At 46.9% G+C, this 26,465-nt stretch overlaps 3 protein-coding genes across 6 annotated transcripts in view; 1 reads left to right on the plus strand and 2 right to left on the minus strand.

Annotated features, from left to right (window-relative positions):
* The first annotated feature begins 620 nt into the window (after positions 1–620).
* ccn6 (cellular communication network factor 6) lies at positions 621–6,643 on the plus strand. 2 transcript variants are annotated; one of them, XM_077016184.1, is made up of 5 exons: positions 621–674; positions 3,140–3,416; positions 3,615–3,842; positions 5,661–5,854; positions 6,361–6,643. In XM_077016184.1, the coding sequence occupies exons 1-5, from the start codon at positions 630–632 to the stop codon at positions 6,640–6,642; spliced, it is 1,026 nt and encodes a 341-aa protein (XP_076872299.1). In that variant the 5' UTR covers positions 621–629; the 3' UTR covers position 6,643. The 2 variants fall into 2 exon arrangements, with proteins under 2 accessions (XP_076872299.1, XP_076872301.1); XM_077016186.1 differs by having other exon boundaries at positions 5,682–5,854.
* A 2,835-nt stretch (positions 6,644–9,478) lies between these two features.
* On the minus strand, positions 9,479–20,897 carry tube1 (tubulin, epsilon 1). Of its 2 annotated transcripts, XM_077016686.1 has the most exons (12): positions 18,991–20,897; positions 18,678–18,751; positions 18,442–18,494; positions 18,208–18,262; positions 18,006–18,121; positions 17,744–17,865; positions 12,096–12,283; positions 11,834–12,006; positions 11,390–11,530; positions 11,102–11,242; positions 10,818–10,992; positions 9,479–10,152 (listed from the first exon to the last, which is right to left on the minus strand). In XM_077016686.1, the coding sequence occupies exons 1-12, from the start codon at positions 19,013–19,015 to the stop codon at positions 9,994–9,996; spliced, it is 1,422 nt and encodes a 473-aa protein (XP_076872801.1). In that variant the 5' UTR covers positions 19,016–20,897; the 3' UTR covers positions 9,479–9,993. The 2 variants fall into 2 exon arrangements, with proteins under 2 accessions (XP_076872801.1, XP_076872803.1); XM_077016688.1 differs by lacking the exons at positions 18,442–18,494; positions 18,991–20,897 and having other exon boundaries at positions 9,481–10,152; positions 18,208–18,320; positions 18,678–18,976.
* Positions 20,898–21,041: 144 nt separating this feature from the next.
* Positions 21,042–26,465, minus strand: part of lama4 (laminin, alpha 4) — a 34,956-nt gene continuing 29,532 nt past the window's right edge. For both annotated transcript variants that reach the window (XM_077016684.1, XM_077016685.1), the window contains exons 32-40: positions 26,201–26,354; positions 25,794–25,978; positions 25,455–25,644; positions 24,519–24,674; positions 24,087–24,240; positions 22,501–22,631; positions 22,174–22,270; positions 21,945–22,064; positions 21,042–21,644 (exon numbers count right to left, since the gene is read on the minus strand). In XM_077016684.1, coding sequence (XP_076872799.1) covers positions 21,499–21,644; positions 21,945–22,064; positions 22,174–22,270; positions 22,501–22,631; positions 24,087–24,240; positions 24,519–24,674; positions 25,455–25,644; positions 25,794–25,978; positions 26,201–26,354 — 1,333 coding nt within the window. In that variant the 3' untranslated portion in view covers positions 21,042–21,498. The remainder of the gene's footprint in view (positions 21,645–21,944; positions 22,065–22,173; positions 22,271–22,500; positions 22,632–24,086; positions 24,241–24,518; positions 24,675–25,454; positions 25,645–25,793; positions 25,979–26,200; positions 26,355–26,465) is intronic.

Consider the following 26,465-nt stretch of genomic DNA (forward strand, 5'->3'; position numbering starts at 1 on the left):
CCATGAAAACCAACTCAAAGTTGTTCATAACGTGACCAATTACACTACAACACTGTTGAGATGGGATTCATTTTCATCTGGAAAGGTATATCTGGAGGTGTCTGGTACCTGTGGGGCTGCAGTCACATGAGAATATGTGCATGGACCTCAAGAGCTAAAGATTGAGATCAGAGAGAGCTGGGGCGGGATTTTCACACTGAACAAACATGGCAGGAATGTCAGTGCAAACACATCCACACACAGACCAACACAGTCCAGATTCTGAATGCAGTCCAGAACACCCCGACCCTTTGAAACATGTTCATCTCACATGGATTCCTGTTGGTCCAGTGTCCGACGCTCAGATTAACTCTAGGTCTAAAAAAGAATTACCAATAGATACTCACCAATTGGCAGTGCATTTAAATTCAATATTAGACTTAACTCATATTGAAGAAATGAGCCTGTGTGTGGTGCTAGTAGTAGTCAAAGTAGCATAAGGCAAATGTGGATTTAAAGAGAAGACAGAGGAGAGCTTTGTATGCCTCTCTCAGCTCAGCTCTCTCGTTCCCCTCTGCCCTCCTCTCCCTCTCTCTCCCTCCCTTCCTCCTCTGTCACTCTCACTTCTGCCTAAGCCAAGACTCTGTAAGATGGTGTTACTGCTCTGGGGCTGCCTGCTGCTCATAGCACCTCAGGTAAGAACTGCTCATATCTCCCTTCCTCGCCTGTGGCTTAACGTGAATGCTGCTGTAGCTGTCAGCCATCAGCTACTGGGAATATCTGTGGAAACACAGGCACAGACATCCAGTGTGGACTTGCTTTTGCTGAACGAATCTGTTTGGATTCAATAAAAACGCTCAGCTGTAAAATACTCCCTTAACAGTCACATTAAAAACAGGTTTGATACTTATTTCTCTGAGTGGGTGGAGCTTAAGGGTATCATTAAGGCTGGATGACAACTGTGTGTTACCGTGTTGATGAAGAGAGAGCTGTGTTATGGTGCTGATGTAGAGATCTGCGTGTTACCATGCTGATATAAAAAATAAGCTGTGTTACAGTGCTGATGTAGACAGCTGTGTATCGTTAGTGTTGATGAAGAGACAGCTGTGTGTAGTTACAGTGCTGATGTAGACAGTTGTGTGTCGTTAGTTTTGATGTAGAGACAGCTGAGTTACGGAGCTGATGTAGAGACAGCTGTGTGTTGTTACGGTGCTGATGTAGACAGCTGTGTTACGGTGCTGATGTAGAGACAGCTGTGTGTAGTTACGGTGCTGATGTAGACAGCTGTGTGTTGTTACGGAGCTGATGTAGAGACAGCTTTGTTACGGAGCTGATGTAGAGACAGCTGTGTTACAGAGCTGATATAGAGACAGCTGAGTTGTTATGGTGCTGATGTAGACAGCTGTGTGTCGTTAGTGTTGATGTAGAGACAGCTGTGTGTTGTTACGGAGCTGATGTAGAGACAGCTGTGTGTTGTTACGGTGCAGATGTAGAGACAGCTGTGTGTTGTTACGGTGCAGATGTAGAGACAGCTGTGTGTTGATACAGTGCTGATGTAGACAACTGTGTGTTACGGTGCTGATGTAGAGACAGCTGTGTGTTGATACAGTGCTGATGTAGACAGCTGTGTGTTACGGTGCTGATGTAGAGACAGCTGTGTGTTGATTCAGTGCTGATGTAGACAGCTGTGTTACGGTGCAGATGTAGAGACTGCTGTATGTTGTTCGGGTGCTGATGTAGACAGCTGTGTGTCGTCAGTGTTGATGTAGAGACAGTTGTGTTACAGAGCTGATGTAGAGACAGCTGTATGTTGTTACGGTGCTGATATAGAGACAGCGGTGTGTTGTTACGGTGCTGATGTAGAGAGCTGTGTTTTGTGACACTGATGTAGAAAGACCTGTGTGTTACCATGTAGATATTTCAAACCATGGAAGATATCACACTGAGGCATACCTTAGATGAAAAAAAATTCTGATTTCTGTTCAGACTTCCTGTGACCCTGCAAGCACTTGTGTGCATGTTTGGTATAAATACACCGTTTTGCTGCTTTTTATAAAATAGTTTAGATTTTCCATGGTTGTTTTTTTTGTTTTCTACATTTTTTACATGTAGACTCAGATTCAGCATTTACAAGATCAACAACCTGTTATACCCATTATAATTTCTGCCTAATAAAAACATTACATGTAGAAGTTACACAAAATCGTAATCGGCCAAATCATTTCACATATAGACGTGCTTCATGCAGCTGGAAGGCTTGTGCGGCCCGGACAGGCGTGGAGCCAAGATCATAACTACACTCACAAACTGATCTTTCTTTCCCCAAGTCAACCATAAACAGAGCAAGGACTGTGGGCTCAGCAAAGGGTGTGGCAGTGCAAGAGAACGTGTGTGTGTGTGTGTGTGGGGGGGGGGGGGGGGGGGGTTTAACTAAACTAAACTAAAATGCGGATGCAGTGGGCATCTAACTCAGGACAGGGCAGAAGGTTAGGGGGGTAGACTTTGGAGGGTTAGGGTTAGAGTGTTCAGGTTAGACTTGCAGTGTTAGGGTTAGAGGGACACCCATTTCCCTCCAGTGTTAGGGTGCCTAGGGTTAGAGTTGCCATCTCCAGGACTTTACACATGGGATGCCACCTAGGGTCAGGGCTAGTTACCCATTACAGCCAAGCTGCATTTAAGCAGAATATAAGCTTTGTCTTTTTCAAACATGGGAACTGTTGGGATTAATTAATCCTGGCTGGCTCACAAGAGGAAATGCTTTGTAGTCACAGTACACTAAACTATATTGGGAATATCTGTTTACATGGCAGTGAAATATATATTTACCTGTATAACACTTACATGAATGATATACTGTATACGGATATACACAGCTATACTGTGAGGAAAAAAAAGAAGAGTATACAAAGATAAAAAAATGCAGTGTCAGTGTCTTTTACAAAATGTTTCTCGTTCAATATCTAATTATGGTAAATTCATTGCCAAGTCAATGAATGGAACGACCCCGTCAGAACACATTAGTTTATAACAAAATGTCCATTATAAAATATGAACACTAAATGATGTCAAAAGCAATTCTTTAATCTTCTATTTCTATTGTCCAATTGTAGGACTTGATACAGGTGAGCATCACCACGTTTCTCCTGTGTCTGTGGGGCAGGTGTGTCGGGCGCAGGGAGGCAACGCTTTGGCGTTATCGCGTGGCGCGTCGCCCCCTTCAGCACGGCGGCAGTACTGCACCTGGCCGTGTAAGTGTGGGGCGAGGGTGCAGTGTGCGCCGGGCGTCAGCGCCGTGCTGGACGGCTGTGGCTGCTGTAAGTCCTGCGCGCGTCAGATCGGAGAGTCCTGTAATGAGAGGGACCTGTGTGACCCCCACAAAGGCATGTACTGCGACTTCTCCCGGGACCAGCCACGCTACCAGGTCGGCGTCTGCGCATGTGAGTGATCGGGGCGGCAAAGAGGGAGGGGCATAAGGGGAGGTGGGAGGGGCAAGGGGAGGAGCCCGGGGTGGCCGTCTTAGTGCGGACACCGCCAGTGCTGGTTTTACAACAGCAGCAGTAATAAATGTGAATCTATTACTACCACCTCTTGCTGCAAACGCAGGAGAATGATGAACTAGAAAACTCTCCCTGCAGACATGATGGCAGTGGGCTGTGACCTGAACGGAGCACACTACGACAACGGCCAGGCCTTCCAGCCCAACCCCCTCTACAAGTGCACGTGTATCGCTGGAGCCATCGGGTGCACACCTGTGTTCATCCAGAAACCTGCAGCCTTGCTGGGACCAGCTCCACTCCAGAAAAACAGGCCTGCAGGCATGATGGCCAAGAACCCACAGGACACCACCTATAGCTCCATGTCAGGTGAGGAGGGGGGGGGGCACCACCTATAGCTCCATGTCAGGTGAGGAGGGGGGGGCACCACCTATAGCTCCATGTCAGGTGAGGAGGGGGGGGGGGCACCACCTATAGCTCCATGTCGGGTGAGGAGGGGGGGGGCACCACCTATAGCTCCATGTCGGGTGAGGAGGGGGGGGGCACCAACTATAGCTCCATGTCGGGTGAGGAGGGGGGGGGGGCACCACCTATAGCTCCATGTCAGGTGAGGAGGGGGGGGGGCACCAACTATAGCTCCATGTCGGGTGAGGAGGGGGGGGCACCACCTATAGCTCCATGTCGGGTGAGGAGGGGGGGGGCACCACCTATAGCTCCATGTCAGGTGAGGGGGGGGGGCACCACCTATAGCTCCATGTCGGGTGAGGAGGGGGGGGCACCACCTATAGCTCCATGTCGGGTGAGGAGGGGGGGGCACCACCTATAGCTCCATGTCGGGTGAGGAGGGGGGGGGGCACCAACTATAGCTCCATGTCGGGTGAGGAGGGGGGGCACCACCTATAGCTCCATGTCGGGTGAGGAGGGGGGGGGCACCACCTATAGCTCCATGTCGGGTGAGGAGGGGGGGGGGGCACCACCTATAGCTCCATGTCGGGTGAGGAGGGGGGGGGGGGGGGGGGCACCAACTATAGCTCCATGTCGGGTGAGGAGGGGGGGGGCACCACCTATAGCTCCATGTCGGGTGAGGAGGGGGGGGGGGCACCAACTATAGCTCCATGTCGGGTGAGGAGGGGGGGGGCACCACCTATAGCTCCATGTCGGGTGAGGAGGGGGGGGGGGGCACCACCTATAGCTCCATGTCGGGTGAGGAGGGGGGGGGGGGCACCACCTATAGCTCCATGTCGGGTGAGGAGGGGGGGGGGGGCACCACCTATAGCTCCATGTCGGGTGAGGAGGGGGGGGGGGGCACCACCTATAGCTCCATGTCGGGTGAGGAGGGGGGGGCACCACCTATAGCTCCATGTCGGGTGAGGAGGGGGGGGCACCAACTATAGCTCCATGTCAGGTGAGGAGGGGGGGGGGGGGGCACCACCTATAGCTCCATGTCAGGTGAGGAGGGGGGGGGGCACCACCTATAGCTCCATGTCGGGTGAGGAGGGGGGGGGCACCACCTATAGCTCCATGTCGGGTGAGGAGGGGGGGGGGGGCACCAACTATAGCTCCATGTCAGGTGAGGGGGGGGGGGCACCACCTATAGCTCCATGTCGGGTGAGGAGGGGGGGGGGGCACCACCTATAGCTCCATGTCGGGTGAGGAGGGGGGGGCACCACCTATAGCTCCATGTCGGGTGAGGAGGGGGGGGCACCAACTATAGCTCCATGTCGGGTGAGGAGGGGGGGGGCACCAACTATAGCTCCATGTCGGGTGAGGGGGGGGGGGGGCACCACCTATAGCTCCATGTCGGGTGAGGGGGGGGGGCACCACCTATAGCTCCATGTCGGGTGAGGAGGGGGGGGGGCACCACCTATAGCTCCATGTCAAGTGAGGAGGGGGGGGGGGACCACCTATAGCTCCATGTCGGGTGAGGAGGGGGGGGGCACCACCTATAGCTCCATGTCAGGTGAGGAGGGGGGGGCACCACCTATAGCTCCATGTCAGGTATCTTATGAAGTCCATTGTGCCATCAAGTGCACAACTAGCATGTCAGAACTAGCACAGGTGTGTTGGTGTTGTGTGATAGTGTGGTGTGTGCTCGGGTGTGGTGTGCTGGTGTGTGATGGTGGGGTGTGCGCTCAGGTGGGGTGTGTGATGGTGGGGGGGGTGACTTTGTGACTGTACGCTGGGAAGCTTACAGGGATCCTCCTTTAGTCTGGAGGAAGAAGTGTGTGGTGCAGACAACGGCGTGGACGCCCTGCACACACACCTGCGGCCTGGGTCTCTCCACCCGCGTCTCCAACGACAACCGCAAGTGTGAGATGAGGAAGGAGCGACGGCTCTGTCTGCTCAGGCCCTGCGATAAAAAAGTCCTGAAAAACATCAAGGTATGGCGCCTTGTGATGACATCACCAAACGATGCTGTTCTGTATGTTGCAACGAACCCTAAATGATCTCGTAGCGAGTAATGTCTACTAGAACACCACTGTGTCCTCCCACTGAACCACATCCCAGCCTAGAGGACCACGACACTGGGGGGCAAAACAGGTGCAGTAGGTGGTTTAGAGAAAGCAGGTTAAGTAAACACATCCAACCACCATCAGCTGTGTAGCACTGCAGGTTAAAGTCTCTCATAGTACAAGGTGCTGGTACAAATAACTCCAAGAGTAAAAAAGACTTGGTATGCTGGCAGCAAATTCCAGACCGACCTACATGCCAATAACACACCTGTGAGAACCTTGTGTGTTTCCAGGGAGACAGGAGTTCCAGAGGAGGTGAGCTATTTGATGGTGGAAAACAATATAAACAGGGTCTCATTGCCCCCTTCTCTCCCTCCCCCACACACACACACACACACACACACACACACACACACACACACACACACACACAGATCCCAGCAAGAAAGACCTGCAAGCCCACGTTCCAGGCGGGGAAGGCGGAGACTCTGAAGCTGTCGGGCTGCACAAGCACACAGAAGTTCCGGCCCACCTACTGCGGCGTGTGCACAGACAAACGCTGCTGTGTCCCCAACAAGTCCAGAGTGGTGCAGGTGGAGTTCCGCTGCCCAGGGGGCGCTAGAGAGCTCCGCAAGATGCAGTGGATCACATCCTGTGTGTGCCAGAGGAAATGCAGCGACCCAGGAGACATGTTCTCACAGCTGCTTCTGCTGTGAACCCCCCCCCCCCCCCCCCCCAACACACACACAACCACACACACACCAAGAACAATCAGGAGGAATGCTTTTCCATGCTCACACTCAGGGACACACATGTAACACTGTACAAACTACAAATACATTTTTCTATAGAACTGCAATAAATGATTCGTCAGCACTAACCATGACACGACTGCAAGTCTAGTAGCACTAAAGTTAGCGGTCTAGTAGCGCACGCACGCACGCACGCACACACACACACACACACACACATACACCTCTGTTCAGCTCTCAGCTGGACCAAACACCTATAATGTATTTCTTCTATTTTCAACTATATGTAGTGTTGTTCAGTCTAGTAGAGGACTACAGTGGGATGCAAAAGTTTGGGCACCCTTGTTAATTTTCCTGTTAATTTTTGGATAAAAAAATTCAGTTAAATATATAATATAAGGGACAAACACAGTGATATTTGAGAAGTGAAATGAAGTTTATATGATTTACAGAAAGTGTGCAATAATTGTCTAAACAAAAATAGGCAGGTGCATAAGTTTGGGCACCCAAAAAAAACCCTTAACTTAATATTTAGTAGATCCTCCTTTCGCAGAAATAACAGCCTCTTAACGCCTCCTACAGCTTCTAATGAGTCTGGATTGTGGCTGAAGGTATTTTAGACCATTCTTCTTTACACAACATCTCTAGTTCATTCAGGTTTGATGGTTTCTGAGCATGGTCAGCTCTCTTTAAGCGACACCACAGCTTTTCAATAATATTCAGGTCTGGGGACTGAGATGGCCATTCCAGAACATTGTGCTTGTTCCTCTGCATGAATGTGTTAGTAGATGTTGAGCAGTGTTTAGGGTCTTGGTAGATGTTGAGCAGTGTTTAGGGTCTTGGTAGATGTTGAGCAGTGTTTAGGGTCTTGGTAGATGTTGAGCAGTGTTTAGGGTCTTAGTAGATGTTGAGCAGTGTTTAGGGTCTTGGTAGATGTTGAGCAGTGTTTAGGGTCTTAGTAGATGTTGAGCAGTGTTTAGGGTCGTTGTAGATGTTGAGCAGTGTTTAGGGTCGTTGTAGATGTTGAGCAGTGTTTAGGGTCTTGGTAGATGTTGAGCAGTGTTTAGGGTCTTGGTAGATGTTGAGCAGTGTTTAGGGTCGTTGTAGATGTTGAGCAGTGTTTAGGGTCGTTGTAGATGTTGAGCAGTGTTTAGGGTCGTTGTAGATGTTGAGCAGTGTTTAGGGTCGTTGTAGATGTTGAGCAGTGTTTAGGGTCGTTGTAGATGTTGAGCAGTGTTTAGGGTCTTGGTAGATGTTGAGCAGTATTTAGGGTCGTTGTAGATGTTGAGCAGTGTTTAGGGTCTTGGTAGATGTTGAGCAGTGTTTAGGGTCGACAGCTTCAGCTTTGTCACTGATTCCTGGACATTGGTCTCCAGAATCTGCTGATATTGACTGGAATCCATGCGTCCCTCAACTTTAACAAGATTCCCAGTTCCTGTACTGGCCACACAGCCCAACAGCATGATGGAACCACCACCAAATTTTACTGTAGGTAGCAGGTGTTTTTCTTGGAGTGATGTGTTCTTTTTCCTCCATGCATAACGGCCCTTGTTATGGCCAAATAACTATTTTAGTTTCATCAGTCCACAGCACCTTACTCCAAAAGGAAGCTGGCTCGTCCAAATATGCTTTAGCATACCTCAAGCAGCTCTGTTTGTGATGTGGGTGGAGAAAAGGTTTCCTCTGCATCACTCTTCCATACAGCATCTCCTTGTGTAAAGAGCGCCGAATAGTTGAACGATGCACAGTAGCAAGATGATGTTGTAGATCTTTGGTGCTGGTCTGTGGATTGACTGACTGTTCTTAACATCCTTCGCTTCTATTTATTAGATTTTTGCTTGGTCTGCCACTTCGAGCCTTGTCTTGAACTGCACCTGTCTTCTTCCATTTTCTCACAATGTTTCTCACACTGGAGACTGAAAGCTGAAATCTCTGACATAGCTTTCTGTATCCTTCCCCTAAACCAGGGGTGCCCACAAGTTTTCAGCTTGCGAGCTACTTATAAGATGACCAAGTCAGAAAGATCTACCGGGGTGTGGGGGGTTGTGAGGTGGCGAATGAAATTTGTTGAGCGGGGGGGAAACGTAATTTGTTGAGCGGATTGCAGATTGGCTACCATGAATGTCAATCAAAATACAACCGTCAGTGGAGATGTGCGATTCATCTGCTACTTTTTAATTTGACGCGATCTACGCACATTCCTTCACAATCGACCGACACTCGATCGCGATCGATGTAATGAGCACCCCTGCCCTAAACCATGACGGTGAACAATCTATGTTTTCAGGTCATTTGAAAGTTGTTTTGAATCTCCCATGCTGCGACTCTTCAGAGAAGATGCAAAGAGGAGAAAAACAACTGCCACCCTTAACTACCCTTTCTCATAACTGGAGTCACCTCTGTATGGAGGTCAAGGGTCACTGAACTTACCAAACCAAATTTGAGTTCCAATAACAGTGCCCAAACTTATGCACCTGCCTATGTTTAGACAATTATTGCACACTTTCTGTAAATCATATAAACTTCATTTCACCTCTCAAATATCACTGTGTTTGTCCCCTATATGATATATTTAACTGAATTTTTTAATCCAAACATTCAATGATTTATAAAGGTAAATCAGGAAAATTAACAAGGGTGCCCAAACTTTCGCATCCCACTGTACAGTGTTTAAACGTGAATAGTTTAAATATAGCTGTTGGTCTGTTTTTTTTTATTTTTATATTTTTTTATTTTCTAACGGACATGATGCAGTAGAACATTAGCATGGCATCTCAGGCATGAAACAATAAAAGATCTTTGGTTAAAATTGGAGTACGTGAATCATGTTTATTAAACAAAAAATATAAAAATATGCACAATTTTCCATTTTCAGGATTAAGCAAAATTACTCCTGGTATACACATTACAACCAAGATTTTGCAAGTTAATTTTATACATGTTATGAATGTGGTAGCATCACTGAGATCATGCATGTTCAAATGGGGTCCATGTTCTCAAATAAACAGAGAGCACTTACTTCCTCTTCCTCTTCAGAAGCATGAATAAGCACAGCCGAAGCTGTGATTGGTCAGTTCAGGCTGCCGCCAGATTCACCTGAAGAGCTCATTCAGAGGTACACCGGAGTCACGCCTAGCACTAACGTCAGTTACTCGTCTCTTCTAGAGCACTGCTCAAAGACTGCTCCAGCGCGCAGGGATTAGGATGGATGGAAGAACACACACACACACACACACACACCTATCTACAGCTACACAAATCCACACACCTCAACACCCTAGCAGAAGGAAGCTCACAGCTGCTCACTGGATGGTGCTAGATGGCGATGTTGAGTCGAGGGGTTTGGTGTGTACGGGATGATCTGGTGGAGTCCAGCTGGCTGTACTCATCTATGAGAGCAGAGAGAGAGTGCAGCGCCTCACTGAACCCAGATGTCTCCATCCCCTCCACAGACACGTAGTGGTGCAGATGAGCCTACACACGCACGCACGCACGCACACACACACACACACACACACACACACACACACACACACACACACACACTTTTCATACTCCTTTTCCAAGGTCAAATTCAAACTGTAGTATATTACATATTTACACATATACACACACCTACTCAAAACGATTAATTCATTAAGAGATGGTACCGGTACCGTGTTTGGTAATAGCAGAAGAATAATTTACATTGGTTTGTAAGGCATAAGCATGCTTAAAATATATGCTAGTTTGGTTAGGCTCTGCTACGGTTGCTAGTTTAGCTACCAAACTTGCATATATTTTATTTAATGGTAGTTTATTTTCAAAATGCACAAGCTTAACGTTTTCGTTTACACAAGGATGCGGTACATTTTTTTCCTTTCATTTGTTGAATTTCGAGCTCTTTCAAGTACTCTAGTCAAACGTCAAGCACTTTTCAAACCAGGGAAACATTAATGCTCAAACATTTTCAAGGATTTCTAGCCCCTGTATGAACCCTGCATAAAGAAACACGCAGAAGAAAGTATTTTGGGTTAAATAACAGGTCACTGTGCATATTTGAGAGCAGATACTGGAATGTGTGTCGTTTAAGTGTGTGCGTGTGTAGATGGTGCTGTATCTTTTTGGCGTGGAGTGCTGTCTGAGGTGGGCAGGCGTACCTTTTTGCGGTACAGTTTGATGAAGCGATCTCTGAGCTGCATGAAGGAAGTCTTCACACAGGTGTTATTGGCCAGCGCCAGCAGAGAGTGTGTGTGTCCCACGGGAGGGACGGCGCACAGAGACGCTTTCCAGCCCTCCTCATTCCAGGGGACAAATGACAGCATGGGCCTTAGTCTGGGGACGAGGGGGGGACGCGAGGAAGAACACGTGACTCATTAAGAGGAGAGGAAGACTAACAAGAGTAGGGGAGGAAGACAATGGTGAAGATGAAGAGGAGAGTAACCTCTCGATGTTCCGGCGCAGGTCAGACATCTGGACGTCGCCACGGAGCATTAGTGCACATGCCAGGTACAGACTGTGCCTGGGGTCAGCCTTCATCAGCTGGTGCTCCTTACTGAACGCATCAGTAAACATCTGGTCTAGTCTACACACACATACATACACACACACCATTATGCCCCTTAGCAAAATTTTCTCCACTGTTACTCATGACTCATTATGGCTTTAAATCAGACACAGATTCAGACCAAGATAATGTTTGTTGTAAATAAATAAATGAATAAAAGTGTACCTCCGGGTAGGAACACTAACATCTGCAAGTGTGTAGAGAGGGGTGAGGCTGGACACTAGGTAGTGTAGTCGTGGAAATGGGACCAAGTTCATTGTGATCTCATTCAGATCCATGTTGAGGGAACCCTCAAACCGCGCAGAGCTGTAGAGATGTGTTTCCAACAACAATCACCACTCTGTACCCCTCCCCATACATCTCAAACAGAGTAGAAAATCATTACTCCTCCCTTATACCCGTAACAGTACACCAACACTCTCATCTCTACATGAGGGGAACAACACTCCTCTATAACCATCTCCAACATGTTAAACCACTCCACCCTCGCTATAACACTGCAACACCACTCTCTTCCCCTCATCTCTGTAACAAGACCTTTCCCCTACCTCATCCGTGTAACATCCACTCCTCACAGCTATGAAGTATTCTCTTCATTTGTCAACTAACCTAGTAATGTTCAGCAGCAGGTTGGCCACAATGTTGTTCATGGCATCAAAAGGCTTCTCAGTCTTAGACACCCCCCCTTGCCCAGAGATGATGGTACAGTCCTTCTTGATTACGCAACTAGGTTTGCCAGTGTGGGCCATGTGCTGGATCTTACTGACAATGTCCACCAGGGACTGAAGACAGAAAGGAAACACAGCAGAACATCAAATCAGTGGAAGAATTCATAACTCTCTCTCTCACACACACACACACACACACACACCTGGTTCTCAATAGGTAAAACGCAGTCAGCATGCTCTGTGAGTTCCCTCATAGCCAGAACGCTGTTGTAGGGAGAGGTGATGACATCGTCTTCAGCTGAGGGATACACAGCGGTCACCAGTCTGCACACCTCTGGAAACTCCTCCTCCAGCAGCTTCAGAACACACGTCCCCAATCCAGACCCGGTCCCTACACGCGCACGCACGCACGCACGCACGCACGCACGCACACACGCACACACACACACACACACACACACGGTCACCAAGAGACATTTCTCTTTCACCTAATTAAATAAAACTAAATTTTTCTACTTCCTGCTTTCCTCCTGTACAGACGCTTTTCTGCCAGCTCTGCCTGTCCTTTACTGTTTTTTCATTTATTGGAGTTATAACTACAAGTTAAGTTATTTTTACAAGTTAAAAGGATCCATTACTCATTACTTCACTTGGTAAGCTTTTTACATTTATCTGTAAAGGATAATTTAGCATTTTTGATACTCCGACAGTCCGACACTGCGAGTGAACTGTTTTTGTGCCTCAACCTTGTGAGTTAGTGGTTTTAGTGCACCGTTCTATCAGTAACTGATACTTTCCCAGCTGTGAAATACCTGCCAGAACTTCTTGGGTGTTAATTTTGCACTTGATTTTTAACTTGGATATTTGAGCCTTGTGTGCCCAGTTCTCTTGATATTGCCTCGATTATGGCTCATGCTTCCACATCATCTATTTGCTCTGAGTGTATCAAACTGTCTCAGAGGGTGGCGGAACTTCAGGAAAGAATCCATACCTTACATTCTATAAGGGAGGATGAGGAATATCTGGACTCGATTCTTGCCACACAAGCTGCTGATAAAACCGTCCCTGTAACTGGCAAAGAAAGAGACGTTTCTCTGCATTGTCGCTGGGATGTACTGGGGGCAAAGCCTAAGCTCATCTTGGCCTCAACTCCTAATCCCATTAACAACAACAATGATAAGGGCTGGACTCTTGTTCGGGGGAAGGGACGTTGCAGAAACCAGCACAGCAGCGATGGCAAGCAGCTATCTTCAGAACAGAACATTCCTTTAGATAACAGATATGAAGCTCTCTCCTCAACTGGAGTAGCAGGAATAGAGCAGTCTGACCACAACATACTGCCTCCCTCTCCAGGACATCAAGGACATCAAACACACCCCAATCAGCATCACAGAACCAGTCTGGCTGCTAAGCAACAGCAACAGCATGCAAATAACTCTGGCCATTCGCGGACCAACCACCAGGCTGCCAACTGTGTTAGCCGGCAGCATGCTAACAAGCATGCTAAGAGTCGTTCCAACCACCAGCCTGCAATCCGTGCCAGTCGACGGCTAACTAATGAGCATGCTAATAGGGTTTGCCATCGGGATGCTAACCATGTTAGCAATCGGTGTGCTAACCATGTTGGCCATCGGGATGCTAACCATGTTAGCCGCCGAGGCATTAACGGTGAAAGGAGACAAGGAACACCGCCACAGCCTAAAACGCTGCTGATTGGGGACTCAGTTATCAGAGATGTATGGAGCAACAGTATTAAGGCCTTTTGCTTTCCTCGTGTTACTGTCTGTGAAGTGATACCCATGATTCCACGCATATTGCAAGACCATCCAGCTACGGAAAGACTGATTGTGCATGTCGGCTCTAGCGATGTTTACAAACAACAGTCTGAGATTCTGAAACAGGATTTTAACCATCTGCTCGACATTCTGGAGTTTTCCCAGTGCGAAGTGTTCATTTCTGGACCAATACCTACTGCACGTCGAGGCAGTGGTCACTTTACCAGACTGCTGGCTCTAAACAGCTGGCTCACTACAGCCTGTGCTCATCGGAAGGTAAACTTCATTGACAATTTCAACATCTTTTGGAGTCGTCCTGAGCTTTTTAAACCGGATCAGCTTCACCCTAACAGGGCTGGGACTCAAATGCTTGTGGATAATCTAATGTATGGAATCACTCACATGCGGAACCTGCACCCAACCGCCAGCAGTAACGTCAGTAATGTCAGTCAAAGGAGCCCACCATCTCCTGTCAGAGAATCTGTCCACAGTCTCAGAGGTAAACTCCAGGAGATTGATGAGGTTCCGCAACACTACAGTCTGCAGTCTTGTAGGAACTCACTTACTTCTCCTGCACACTCAGTGACTCAGGTCTGACACACTGGAACCCATGCTCCTAGTAAGTGCTACATTCCAGTTATTTTAAATAGCCGGTGGCATGGCTCTCAGAATCGAAATAAAAATGTAATCAGAAGAAAACACAAGGGCACAAAACATTGTAACAAACAAAATTTGATCCCAGTGAAATGCACAAGTGATGTAAGTGATGCTGATCAAACACATCAAGTCTTCAAAGTCTCCTTACTAAACGTCCGCTCACTCACAAACAAGACTTTTATAATAGCTAAATTAATTGAAGATTACTGTCTGGACTTTCTTTTTCTAACAGAGACTTGGCTTGATAGCAATGGAGCAATAGTGCTAAATGAAGCTTCACCTCCCGACTTTAACTATTTTAATGTCTCTAGAGTAAATAAGAGAGGTGGTGGTGTTGCATGTTTTTACCATAAAGCATTCCGCTGTAAGCAGATCTCATTAGGGGAACATCCTACGTTTGAATATCTGGCAGTACAACTCAACAGTACTTATTCAGTTCTTTTGATTGTTATCTATCATCCTCCCAGACTACATGCAGACTTTCTTGAAGATTTTGAAGAAATGCTTTCAAGGATTTTAATTGATTTTGATTATGTTTTAATTGCTGGGGATTTTAATATTCACATGGATATATCCACAAATCCAATCACTTCAGAGTTCATGAGGATGCTTAACTCTTTTGATCTCATACAGCATGTATCAGGCCCAACTCATAAGCATGGCCACATTTTAGATTTGATCATTTCTAAAAGCATAGAGGTTAATAATACTGAAATTATTGATGTTGCAATTTCTGACCATTTTGGCGTATTTTTCAATATGTCATTATCTACTAGAACACTCAGTGAAAAGCGTACAATAACCAAGCGTTATCTCAGTGCTGGCAGTGCCGTGGCCTTCACCGACATGATACAGTCCCTCCCTCCCCTCTCAGAAAATGGGAATGAGCTAGTTGAAACATTCACACAGAGAGTTAAGAACTGTATTGATGCTGTGGCACCAAAGGTAACTAAAATTATCTCTGGTAAAATTAGGATGCCCTGGAGAAACACTCCTTCTATTGTAAAATTTAGGCAAGAATGTAGGCAGGCTGAGAGACGTTGGCGAAGGTCAAAATTGCAAGTACATTTTGATATTTATAAAACAACATTGCACAATTACAACAGTGAAGTGAAATCAGCAAGGGAAAACTATTTCTCTACCTTAATCAATTCATCAAATAATAACTCGGCTGTCCTGTTCAGAAGTATTGATCAGCTAGTAAACCCCACCTCCTGTGTCTTCCCTGAGACTGTTTCAGTTGAAAAATGTGATGAGTTTGCAATATTTTTTAGGGACAAGATCACTAGTATAAGGCAGAACATAGCAACAAGCACTAATAGACTATCAAACCTTATATCAGTTACTCAGCCTAACTTTAATATGTCTTATTTCAAAGAAGTTGACATGGTAACACTACTTGATGTGATTTCATCACTAAAATCCTCTACTTGTGAACTGGACCCTTTACCTACATGCTTTTTCAAGCAGGTTCTGAGCTCATTAGCAAATGAAGTTCTAACGATTGTTAATCAGTCTCTGCAATTGGGTGAATTCCCTAACTTTTTTAAAACAGCAATGGTTAAACCACTATTAAAGAACAGAAATCTTGATCCCACAATTCTCAATAATTATCGACCTATATCTAACCTTTCCTTTCTTAGCAAAATCATTGAAAAAGTTGTGTCAATCCAGTTGAATGATTATGTAAAAGTAAATCAAATAAATGACACTTTTCAATCTGGTTTCAGAGCTCTCCACAGCACTGAAACAGCCCTAGTTAAGGTAGTAAATGACTTGAGATTGAATAAGGATGCAGGCAAACTCTCAGTCCTTTTTCTGCTGGATTTAAGCGCCGCTTTTGACACAGTTGATCATGAAATTCTTCTTGATCGACTACAGAGTTGGGTAGGCCTTAGTGGCTTAGTCTTAGACTGGTTTAGATCGTACCTAACTGGGCGTGATTACTATGTAGCATTAGGTACCTCTTCCTCCACACGTCAAAAAATAACTTGTGGCGTCCCCCAAGGATCAATTCTTGGGCCGTTACTATTCAACCTATATATGCTTCCGCTACCACATATCATTAATAAACATGGTATTAGTTATCATCAATATGCAGATGACACTCAACTTTACATTTCTCTAGAACCTAAGGCCCTAAAATCAATTTGCTCACTGTTTGACTGCATAGATGATATACAGACATGGATGTCTGACAATTTTCTGCAATTAAATAAACAGAAGACAGAGGTTCTTGTTCTTGGCAGTGATTCACAAAGGAATGATGTCCAGACCTATTTAAATAAAATGAATCTGAATGCCAGACAATGTGTTAAGAACCTGGGCGTCACCTTTGATAATGAGCTCAGCTTCAAATCACACATCATGACTACATGCAAGACAGCTTATTTTCATCTTCGAAACATTGCTAAGGTCCGGGATATGCTCACTCCTGCTGACAGTGAAAAACTTGTCCATGCATTTATCACATCAAGGCTAGATTATTGTAACGCTGTTCTATCTGCTCTTCCAAAGAGCTCTATTTCGCACCTACAGCGAGTTCAGAACGCGGCTGCAAGGGTTCTGACCCGCAGGAGAAAGAGAGATCATATTACACCTGCACTCCACTCACTGCACTGGTTACCTGTCAGCTTTAGGATAGATTTTAAGGTTCTAGTCATGGTTTTTAAATGTCTTCATGGTCTTGCCCCTCTTTACCTCAGTGAAATGATGGTTAGATATGTTCCAGTCAGGTCTCTGAGGTCTTCAAACAGTAATCTGCTGGTGATTCCTAGATGCCGATTAAAGATTGGCGAGGGTGCTTTTAGCCACTATGGCCCAAAGCTCTGGAATTCTCTTCCTGAAGAGCTCAGATGCATTTCATCCCTGAATCGTTTCAAGAACAGTCTCAAAACTTTCCTGTTTAGATCTGCTTTTAGTTAAGAAATTCTAGTCTATTATTTTATAATTTGTCACTTTATTTAATTATTTCTTTTTACCTTTAATTTTAATATTTTATTTTTATCTTCTTATATTTACTTATCTTAATTAGTTTTATTTACTTTACTTTTTTATTATATTGTTTACTTTACTTTTTTACATTTTATGTTATTTTACTTTAATTTCTTTAACATTTTCTTTTTGTCTTCTTTTTATGTTTCTTTTATTTATACTGTAAAGCACTTTGAGTTGCATGTATGTATGAAAGGTGCTATATAAATAAAGATTATTATTATTATTATTATTATTATTATTAAATTGAAAGGTATTTCCTTCCATAAAGACAAGTAAATGAATGAGAAGTGCTTAAGGAGAGGGAGACGGGGGGGGGGGGGGGGGGGGGGGGGGGGACTGAACTGAAGGGAGCAAACCGGGACTGATGGGGGACTGAGACCGGGGACAGAGGGGAGGGAACTGGGGACTGACATAATGCTGACCTCCTCCCATAGAGTGGAGGACGAAGAAGGTCTGTAGACAGTCACAGTGTTCTGCTGCCTTACGGATCTGCTCCACAATCTGCTCCCGATACGCGGAGCCATAGGTGTGGTGTCCCACCGCCCTGACACACACACACACAAACACACACACACACACACACACACACACACACACACACACACACACACACACACACAAACCTGAGTAAACCCACAGAAAGCTCTTTGTAGTTCTTTAAGCAGTGCAACAGGTGCTGCTCACCAGTTGTTCCCTGAACCGGACACGTCGCTGATGAGCTGGGTGGTGCTGAAGAGCTGACGGAGGGGTCCCTGCAGAATCTCATTGAGAACACCCTCTTCCATGTCCACCAATACTGCCTGCACGCACAAACACAATGTTACAGTTTTGCATATCTGCAACTGATGTAAAGTAAAGCAGCTCTGTAGGAGTGAGGCGTGCTCACCCGAGCCCTCAGGCCTGCGATCCTGCTCCTGGGAGCTCCACTCCCCTCCTCACTCCTACAAACTCAGACAGGCACCACTGAGTCTGGAGCACACTCAGCACACCAATAACGTACTCCAAAAACACGGAGATGAGATGGGAAATGGGGGGGAGCAGAGAGGAGGCGGTGGGCAGGGAGGATGGAGAGTTAAAGGAAGCGTGTGGACAGAGAGGGGGGGGGGGGAGTTAGGGGTACCTTGGATCAACGTTGCGAAAGAAGCTGCCCAATGCTTCATCATAAATTCCTTTCTGTGAAGCATAAACAGTATCTAGTTCACTACACAAATAACTAGGTCTAAGTTAGAGGTTTCCGGGCAGGCTGTATACGTGCTGGCAATGTCGCAGGTCTTTCTCCAGACAGGTCACGATGCATTATAAACAGTACAAAATGAGATGCATTAATATGTGTTTAACTGTATTTGTGTGACTCACTGTATTGACATGTGCGTGCTCCCTGAGCGCGAGATCCCAGAACCTGCAGCCCACCTGGTTACCACACTGACCCACTGCAGCCACACACACCGCCGTTGTTATGGCGACCAACAAAACATCCCCAGAAGACGTTAAAACAACCTCAACTTAAGCGTTACTGGAGCTAGTTATCAACGTCCCCCGTAACACCACTTTAGTGATGAGTTAACCAACGACGACTAAAAACTAACTAGTTAGTAACACTACGAAGTTTTAAAGATAGCTTTGCTAGCGAGAGACGCGCTAGTTACGGTAACTGCGCTAGCATTATTACCTTGAATCACGACCGACTGTGTCATATTCTTCGAGTTGGGGACATTTCCACACAGTTGTAGAGTTTAACTCGATGTCCATTCAAGTCATTTCCCCACTCATTCAATACTGATGCCTGTCGCTCATTGATGACGTCCTTACGCGCGCACTTTCCAAGTTCCAACCACGACACAGACACACACACAGAAATATTTAATCTGGTAACATTTTATTCAACGCTCACCAGCCACTTTATTCGGTACACCCTGCTAGTAACGGGTTGGACCCGCCGTTGCCTTCAGAACTGCCTTAATTATTCGTTGCATAAATTCAACAAGGTACTAGAAACGTTCCTCAGAGTCTGGTCCATATTGACATGAGAGCATCACGCAGTTGCTGCAGATTTGTCGGCTGCACATCCATGATGTGAATCTCCTGTTCCACCACATCCCAAAGGTGCTCTATTGGACTGAGATCTGGTGACTGTGGAGGCCATTCGAGTACAGTGAACTCATTGACGTGTTCAAGACACCAGTCTGAGATTATTCACGCGTCATGACATTCGTGCTTTATGCGTGAAAATCCCAGTAGCAGTTTCTGAAATACAACCATGCCACGTTGAAAGTCACTTAAATCACATTTCTCCCATTCTGATGCTCGGTTTGAACTGCAGCAGATCATCTTGGCCATGTCTACATGCCTAAATACATTGAGTTGCTGCCATGTGATTGGCTGATTCGACATTTGAGTTAATGAGCAGTTGGTCAGTCAAGTCAGTGTGGAATGGATATTCAGATGTTTTAGTGAGAAACACTATATTGCCAAAAGTATTTGCTCACCTTCCTTGACTCATATATTCTTCCATTCCTATATGTTCTATATGACTTTAGTCCACCCTTTGCAGCTAGAAGCTCTTCTGGGAAGGCTGTCCACAAGGTTTAGGAGTGTGTTTATGGGGATTTTTGACCATTCTTCCAGAAGCGCATTTGTGAGGTCACATACTAATATTGGATGAGAAGGCCTGGCTCTCTGTCTCCGCTCTAATTCATCAGGTTGAGATCAGAACTCTGTGCAGGCCAGTCAAGTTCATACACACCAGACTCTGCCATCCATATCTTTAGGGACTTTGCTTTGTGCACTGGTGAACAGTCATGTTGGAAGAGGAAGGGGCTAGCTCCAAACTGTTTCCACAAAGTTTGGAGCATGGATTTGTCCAAAAAGGTATGCTGAGGCATTTAGGAGTTCCTTTCACTGGAACTAAGGGGCCAAGCCCAGCTCCTGAAAAACAACCCCACATCATAATCCCGCCTCCATAAAACTTTACACTTGGCACAATGCAGTCAGACAAGTACTTTTCACCCGGCAACCACCAAACCCAGACTCGTCCATCAGATTACCAGATGGAGAAGCGAGATTCGTCACTCCAGAGAACATGCCTCCACTGCTCTAGAGTCCAGTGGCGGCATGCTTTACACCACTGCATCTGACACTTTGCATTGCACTTGGTGATGTATGGCTTGGATGCAGCTGCTTGACCATGGAAACCCATTCCATTAAGCTCTCTGTGCACTGTTCTTGAGGCCACATGAAGTTTGGATGTCTGTAGTGATTGACTGCAGAAAGTTAGCAACCTCTTCGCACTATGCTTCAGCATCCGCTGACCCCACTCCGTCAGTTTATGTGGCCTACCACTTTGTGGCCAAGTTGTCGTTACCAAACACTTACATTTTCTTATAATACAGCTGACAGTTGACTGTGGAATATTTAGGAGTGAGGAAATTTCACGACTGGATTTGTTGCACAGGTGGCGTCCTATCACAGTTCCACACTTGAATTCACTGAGCTCCTGAGAGCGACCCATTCTTTCACAAATGTCTGTAAAAACAGTCTGCATGCCTATGTGCTTAATTTTATGCACCCGTAGCCATGGAAGTGATTGGAACACCTGATTCTGATAATTTGGATGGGTAAGCAAATATTTTTGGCAATATAGTGTATTTATAGTGGACGTATTTAGCAAAGTATCATGTATGTTGAACAAATGCTTCCACATACCAATCACAGAATCTAAGCAGTAGTTCAAAAAAGTACATTTATTGGGAAGGTATATTTTTTAATATGTGTAAAATGAAATCATGAGACTCCTGATCCAGGCAAATATGATGTCTAAGTGATGGTCTGCATAGCCTTTGGCTCTCTGCAGGAACCTTGTTTGAGGTGAATTTTCTACTTTTCATGACTTGTGGTGTAGATTCAAGTGTCCTCAAATTAGTATACAAATTAGTATACTCTTAAATAATAATTTGGCTTTAGGTCAAAGCTGAACACTTAGCACAAACTTTATAGGGTTATAAAGAATATGGTATTAGTAATTGAAGGTATAGAGACATTTATTTTGGTGTTCAAATTAAAATTAAATGTAATTCTTTACTGAATGAAAGGTTACAGAGGAGAGGGAGAAACATTAAAGATGGTAATGCCATTTCCTGCATGTTGTGGAAGGAGCAGAGATGTCCTGTAGAGCAGGAGATCAGACCACAGGGCAGGTGCCAACGCTAACAGCTCCACTAACAAGAGCTGCTCTGCTAAAGCTCACAGGAGACTTGTTCACCAACACGTTCTGCATACAGCCTGTGTAGCCCCTCATACTCCTCACACTAGCAGGAAGCAGAGAATCTACAAACAGAAATAAACACACTGAACAAACAAACAGCTGAGAAAAATGCACTAACAGGGTGTTGGAGTGTCTGAATGTTGGAGTGACAGTGTTAGGGTGCGTCAGTGTTGAATTGAGTGTCTTTTCTAAGTGTTTTGAGTTTTCTATTATTCTAGAGAATTCTAGTGTTTTGAGGTTTCTATTATTCTAGAGAATTCTAGTGTTTTGAGTGTTCTATTATTCTAGAGAATTCTAGTGTTTTGTGTGTTCTATTATTCTAGAGAATTCTTGTGTTTTGAGTGAGTGTGTTTTTGACTGACCTGGAGCTCCTCCGATGTACATGAGTGCTGGGGAGCTCTCTGTGTGCAGTGGTGCTGTAGGTACTACATGGGTCACCTCTGAATCCACATCCAATTGGACTGCGTCCAGGTCCCTGATCACTGCTCAAATCACAGAGTTACATCACAGAGGTGACCAGTCACAGCAGTGAGAACCAGTCAGCTACAATACAGAGAAACCACCCTGGTGGGATCAGTCACGACCTCTGACCTGTGATCTTGTGCCAGCTGCCATCACAGATATTGTCCCCCTTGGGTGAGACTTCTGCAGAGAAAGCCCCTTTACTACTATTCACCTGCACGAACACCTGAGGACATGAAACACAGCCCTGAGTCTGTTAATGTTCTTGGTAAGACACTGAAGTCTTTGAGACAGACACGTCCACACATACGCTTCTTTTATCTTTCCTGTGGGCTACATAACAATCTGTGAACTTTACATTCATACATCCCTCTGTTCTTCCTGTTGTGCTTTGGGCAGTTTACATATTATGTTTGCAGCCTTTGTGCGTTTGAAAGGTGCAGTGTAAGCTCTGACCTGGCCGTGGTGGAGGTGCATGGTCAGATACTCCTGTGGTGCAGTGAAGATATGCAGTAGCACGCCTGAGGCCACACGGGGGCGCACTTCCATCACTAGTTCAAACTTTAGGCCCAAGTTGAAGGAATCATCTGCAGAAAGAGAGAATGTGTGAGACCTTCACTCCTTTTCTGAATCCTAAGCCCTCACACACCAAGTTCACACAGCCAGACACTCTGCACCTCTTCCAGAACATTCCAGTGTTGACACATAGGACCCTTCTTAGTGTAAACACACACCCAGTCACTTGTGAGGTCAGCCCCATGCTGTTAGTGAGCTGCAAGTATTCACAGTTCAATGTGTGACTCCCCAGCGGAATAGTGGCTCAGGGTTATGTGCACACATCTGATGAAGTGCAATGAACACTCAATCACAGCTGGTAAGGGTGTCTAGGTGTACCCTGAAAAAACAGTGCAGGAACCCAATGATCTCTCTCTCTGTGTGTGTGTGTGTGTGTGTGTGTGTGTGTGTGTGTGTGTGTGACAGCTGGCTTGGGTGTGAAATTTCTGTGGGTTTAACTAACAGCTGCTGTTCTCCTTCCCTGATTTCTCCCCAGTGTGTTCCCCCAGCCAATCAGCTCTCTCCAGCCTGCTCTCCCAGCCAATCACCTATAACCTGTCTGCTCTCCCAGTCAGCCAGCATTCCTCTCATTAATTGTAGAATATCATGTACGAGGACTTTATCCCTCTCTCTCCATTTTAACTCTTTGGATTCCCTCCATCCCGATGTGCTCCACCCCCATTGTGCTCCACCCCCATTGTGCTCCACCCCCATTGTGCTCCACCCCCATTGACTAAGTCATCAGGAAGGGGGGCTCAGGCTACTACAAAAGAAGGAGGGGCTAATGTTACTACAGCAGCAGGAGAGGCTCGTGCTTTACTGCAGGAGGAGGAGCTCACATTAATACTGCAGGAGGAGGGGCTCACATTAATACTGCAGGAGGAGGAGCTCACATTAATACTGCAGGAGGAGGGGCTCACATTAATACTGCAGGAGGAGGAGCTCACATTAATATGGTAGGAGGAGGGGCTCACATTAATACTGCAGGAGGAGGAGCTCACATTAATATGGTAGGAGGAGGGGCTCACATTAATACTGCAGGAGGAGGAGCTCACATTAATACTGCAGGAGGAGGGGCTCACATTAATACTGCAGGAGGAGGAGCTCACATTAATATGGTAGGAGGAGGGGCTCACATTAATACTGCTGGAGGAGGAGCTCACATTAATATGGTAGGAGGAGGGGCTCACATTAATACTGCAGGAGGAGGAGCTCATAGACTATAGCAGGAGGGGCCAATGACAGGATTCACTATTGCTCTCCCAAGCAAAATACACAAAACAGGCACACTAGAGAACCCTAAGATAGATAACATGAGGAAAAGTGATAGAGATTCACAATTTTGCTTTGGTGATTTTCTTGGCTATTTGTTTTGCATTTTTAAGCAAAACTACCCAATACAGTCATGCCAATTAAGCTACCTTGAACTGAGTTGAGAGAGAGAGAGAGAGAGAGAGAGAGAGGTAGGGAATGACAGAGTTTTCTACCCAGCACCACGTAGCCCCCCTCCTCAGAGAAGTAGGTCCCAGGCTCCGTCGAGCCCTCGTAGCAGGGCGTGACCCCAAAACTGTGGGAAGCAGATGACATCAAGCGCCCGTTCAGCTGGAAGTCACGTAAACATCCCGTGAAACCGGAGCTCCACTGTCAGAGACAGACAGAAGGAGAGGGATTATTGGTCAGGAAGACAGGAAGAAGTGATCATGGAGTCTCCAAAGCCAGCCAAATGATCCAACCAAAATAAATGTCAGCCACATATTTAAACCAGGGCTCAAATGGTTAAACTACAGCAATTAACGTGTGTGTGAGTGAGTGAGTGAGTGTGTGTGTGTGTGTGTGTGTGTGTGTGTGTGTGTGTGTGTGTGTGAGTGTGTGTGAGTGTGAGAGAGAGAGAGTGAGTGTGTGTGTATGGATGCTTGTACCTGTATGTTTTTCTGAGCATGCCCAGGTGGGACACCGCCCACATAGACTGGGTCCTGCAGCTGTAGAAAGGTGGTGGTGTTGGGAAGCTTCTGCTCCACCACAGCTACACCGTCCACTATCAACCTGCCCAGAGTCCCGTGCCTACTACAGATCACCTGGGGTGGGTGGGGAGAGGGGTGGAGTGGATCCGTGGGTGGGGAGAGGGGTGGAGTGGGGAGAGGGGTGGAGTGGAGCCGTGGGTGGGGAGAGGGGTGTAGTGGGGAGAGGGGTGGAGTGGAGCCGTGGGTGGGGAGAGGGGTGGAGTGGAGAGAGGGGTGGAGTGGGGAGAGGGGTGGAGTGGGGAGAGGGGTGGAGTGGATCCGTGGGTGGGGAGAGGGGTGGAGTGGGGAGAGGGGTAGAGTGGAGCCGTGGGTGGGGAGAGGGGTGGAGTGGGGAGAGGGGTGGAGTGGGGAGAGGGGTGGAGTGGAGCCGTGGGTGGGGAGAGGGGTGGAGTGGGGAGAGGGGTGGAGTGGGGAGAGGGGTGGAGTGGATCCGTGGGTGGGGAGAGGGGTGGAGTGGAGCCGTGGGTGGGGAAAGGGGTGGAGTGGGGAGAGGGGTGGAGTGGGGAGAGGGGTGGAGTGGGGAGAGGGGTGGAGTGGATCCGTGGGTGGGGAAAGGGGTGGAGTGGGGAGAGGGGTGGAGTGGGGAGAGGGGTGGAGTGGGGAGAGGGGTGGAGTGGAGCCGTGGGTGGGGAGAGGGGTGGAGTGGGGAGAGGGGTGGAGTGGGGAGAGGGGTGGAGTGGATCCGTGGGTGGGGAAAGGGGTGGAGTGGAGCCGTCAGAGACAAGAGAGTAAAATAAGCTTCTCAACAGATGTCTGACTAACAGTAAAACTAACAGACTGCAGTGTGAGTCCTCAGCTCCCTGGACCACAGTCCAGAGGAGGTGGAGCTCGTACGTTGTGCCAGTGGCCGTCGTTGTGTTGGTCTCGGCTAGAGAGCAACACTCGCTGCTGGCCAGATCCAAAGCTGAAGATCAGTTTGCCATGCGACAAGAAGAGGGCCATGAAGTCTTCTTCACTGTCATCAGACACGTAGAGGAGCAGACCAGACGCTGAACGTGTCTTCAGTGACAGAGAGAAGTGAGACCTAGAACACACGGCGCACACACACACACACACACACACATGTTCTAGTGTGCACTGTGAGGACTGTCCCAGTGTGTATTGGGAGGTCTGTGCGTCTGAGGATGTTCTGGGTGGGTGGGCTCTAAGGAGGTTGCTCTGGCTGTCACTCACCTTTCTCGGATGACCTCAGCAATGCCGTCATGTTCACGCCGGCTGTGGACGGTGCCCCCATAACGATGGGCGTGTCTGATGGCTCGAGGGTGTGGTGACAGGTAGCAAGGCTTGGTCTCTGTCTCTGGAGCTCCCAGAGGATATCCCAGAATGCCTTGTGGCATGCTAGGCTTATCTCTGCTAACCTAATAAAGGAGGAAGAGGAAAACAGACTTAGACATTTCCTGTACATCAGTATAAGTTCAGATATTAAGTTGTGTCATCAACCATGTAATAAGAACAAGGATTGCATGCATGTGTAGTTGAACAGATCCCTGTGTTCCCTGAAATCTTACATTTTACAACAATAACGTCAAGCTGGCAGAATGACTCTTGTATTTGACAGTGTAACAGTGTAACGTTTTCACCTTGCGGGAGGCTGGAGGGGAGTTGGGGCCAGAGTGTCGGCCGCCTGCAGACAGGAGAGCTGCTGGAGGTCTCTGCACAGGACAGTCCTGCAGAGACACCTGCACATGCTCAGTGTAACGCTGGAAATCTTCTGCCTCTATGTCCTGGTCCTGCCTGGTGGGACGAAATGACATGTCTTGAACTAATAACACAGAATTACTGAATATACAGAGTACAGTTTGCAGATTGTCTGATAAAATGTGGAAACCCAAAGATAGAACGACA

Source organism: Brachyhypopomus gauderio, chromosome 9 (genome assembly GCF_052324685.1).
Source record: "Brachyhypopomus gauderio isolate BG-103 chromosome 9, BGAUD_0.2, whole genome shotgun sequence".
NCBI lineage: Eukaryota > Metazoa > Chordata > Actinopteri > Gymnotiformes > Hypopomidae > Brachyhypopomus > Brachyhypopomus gauderio.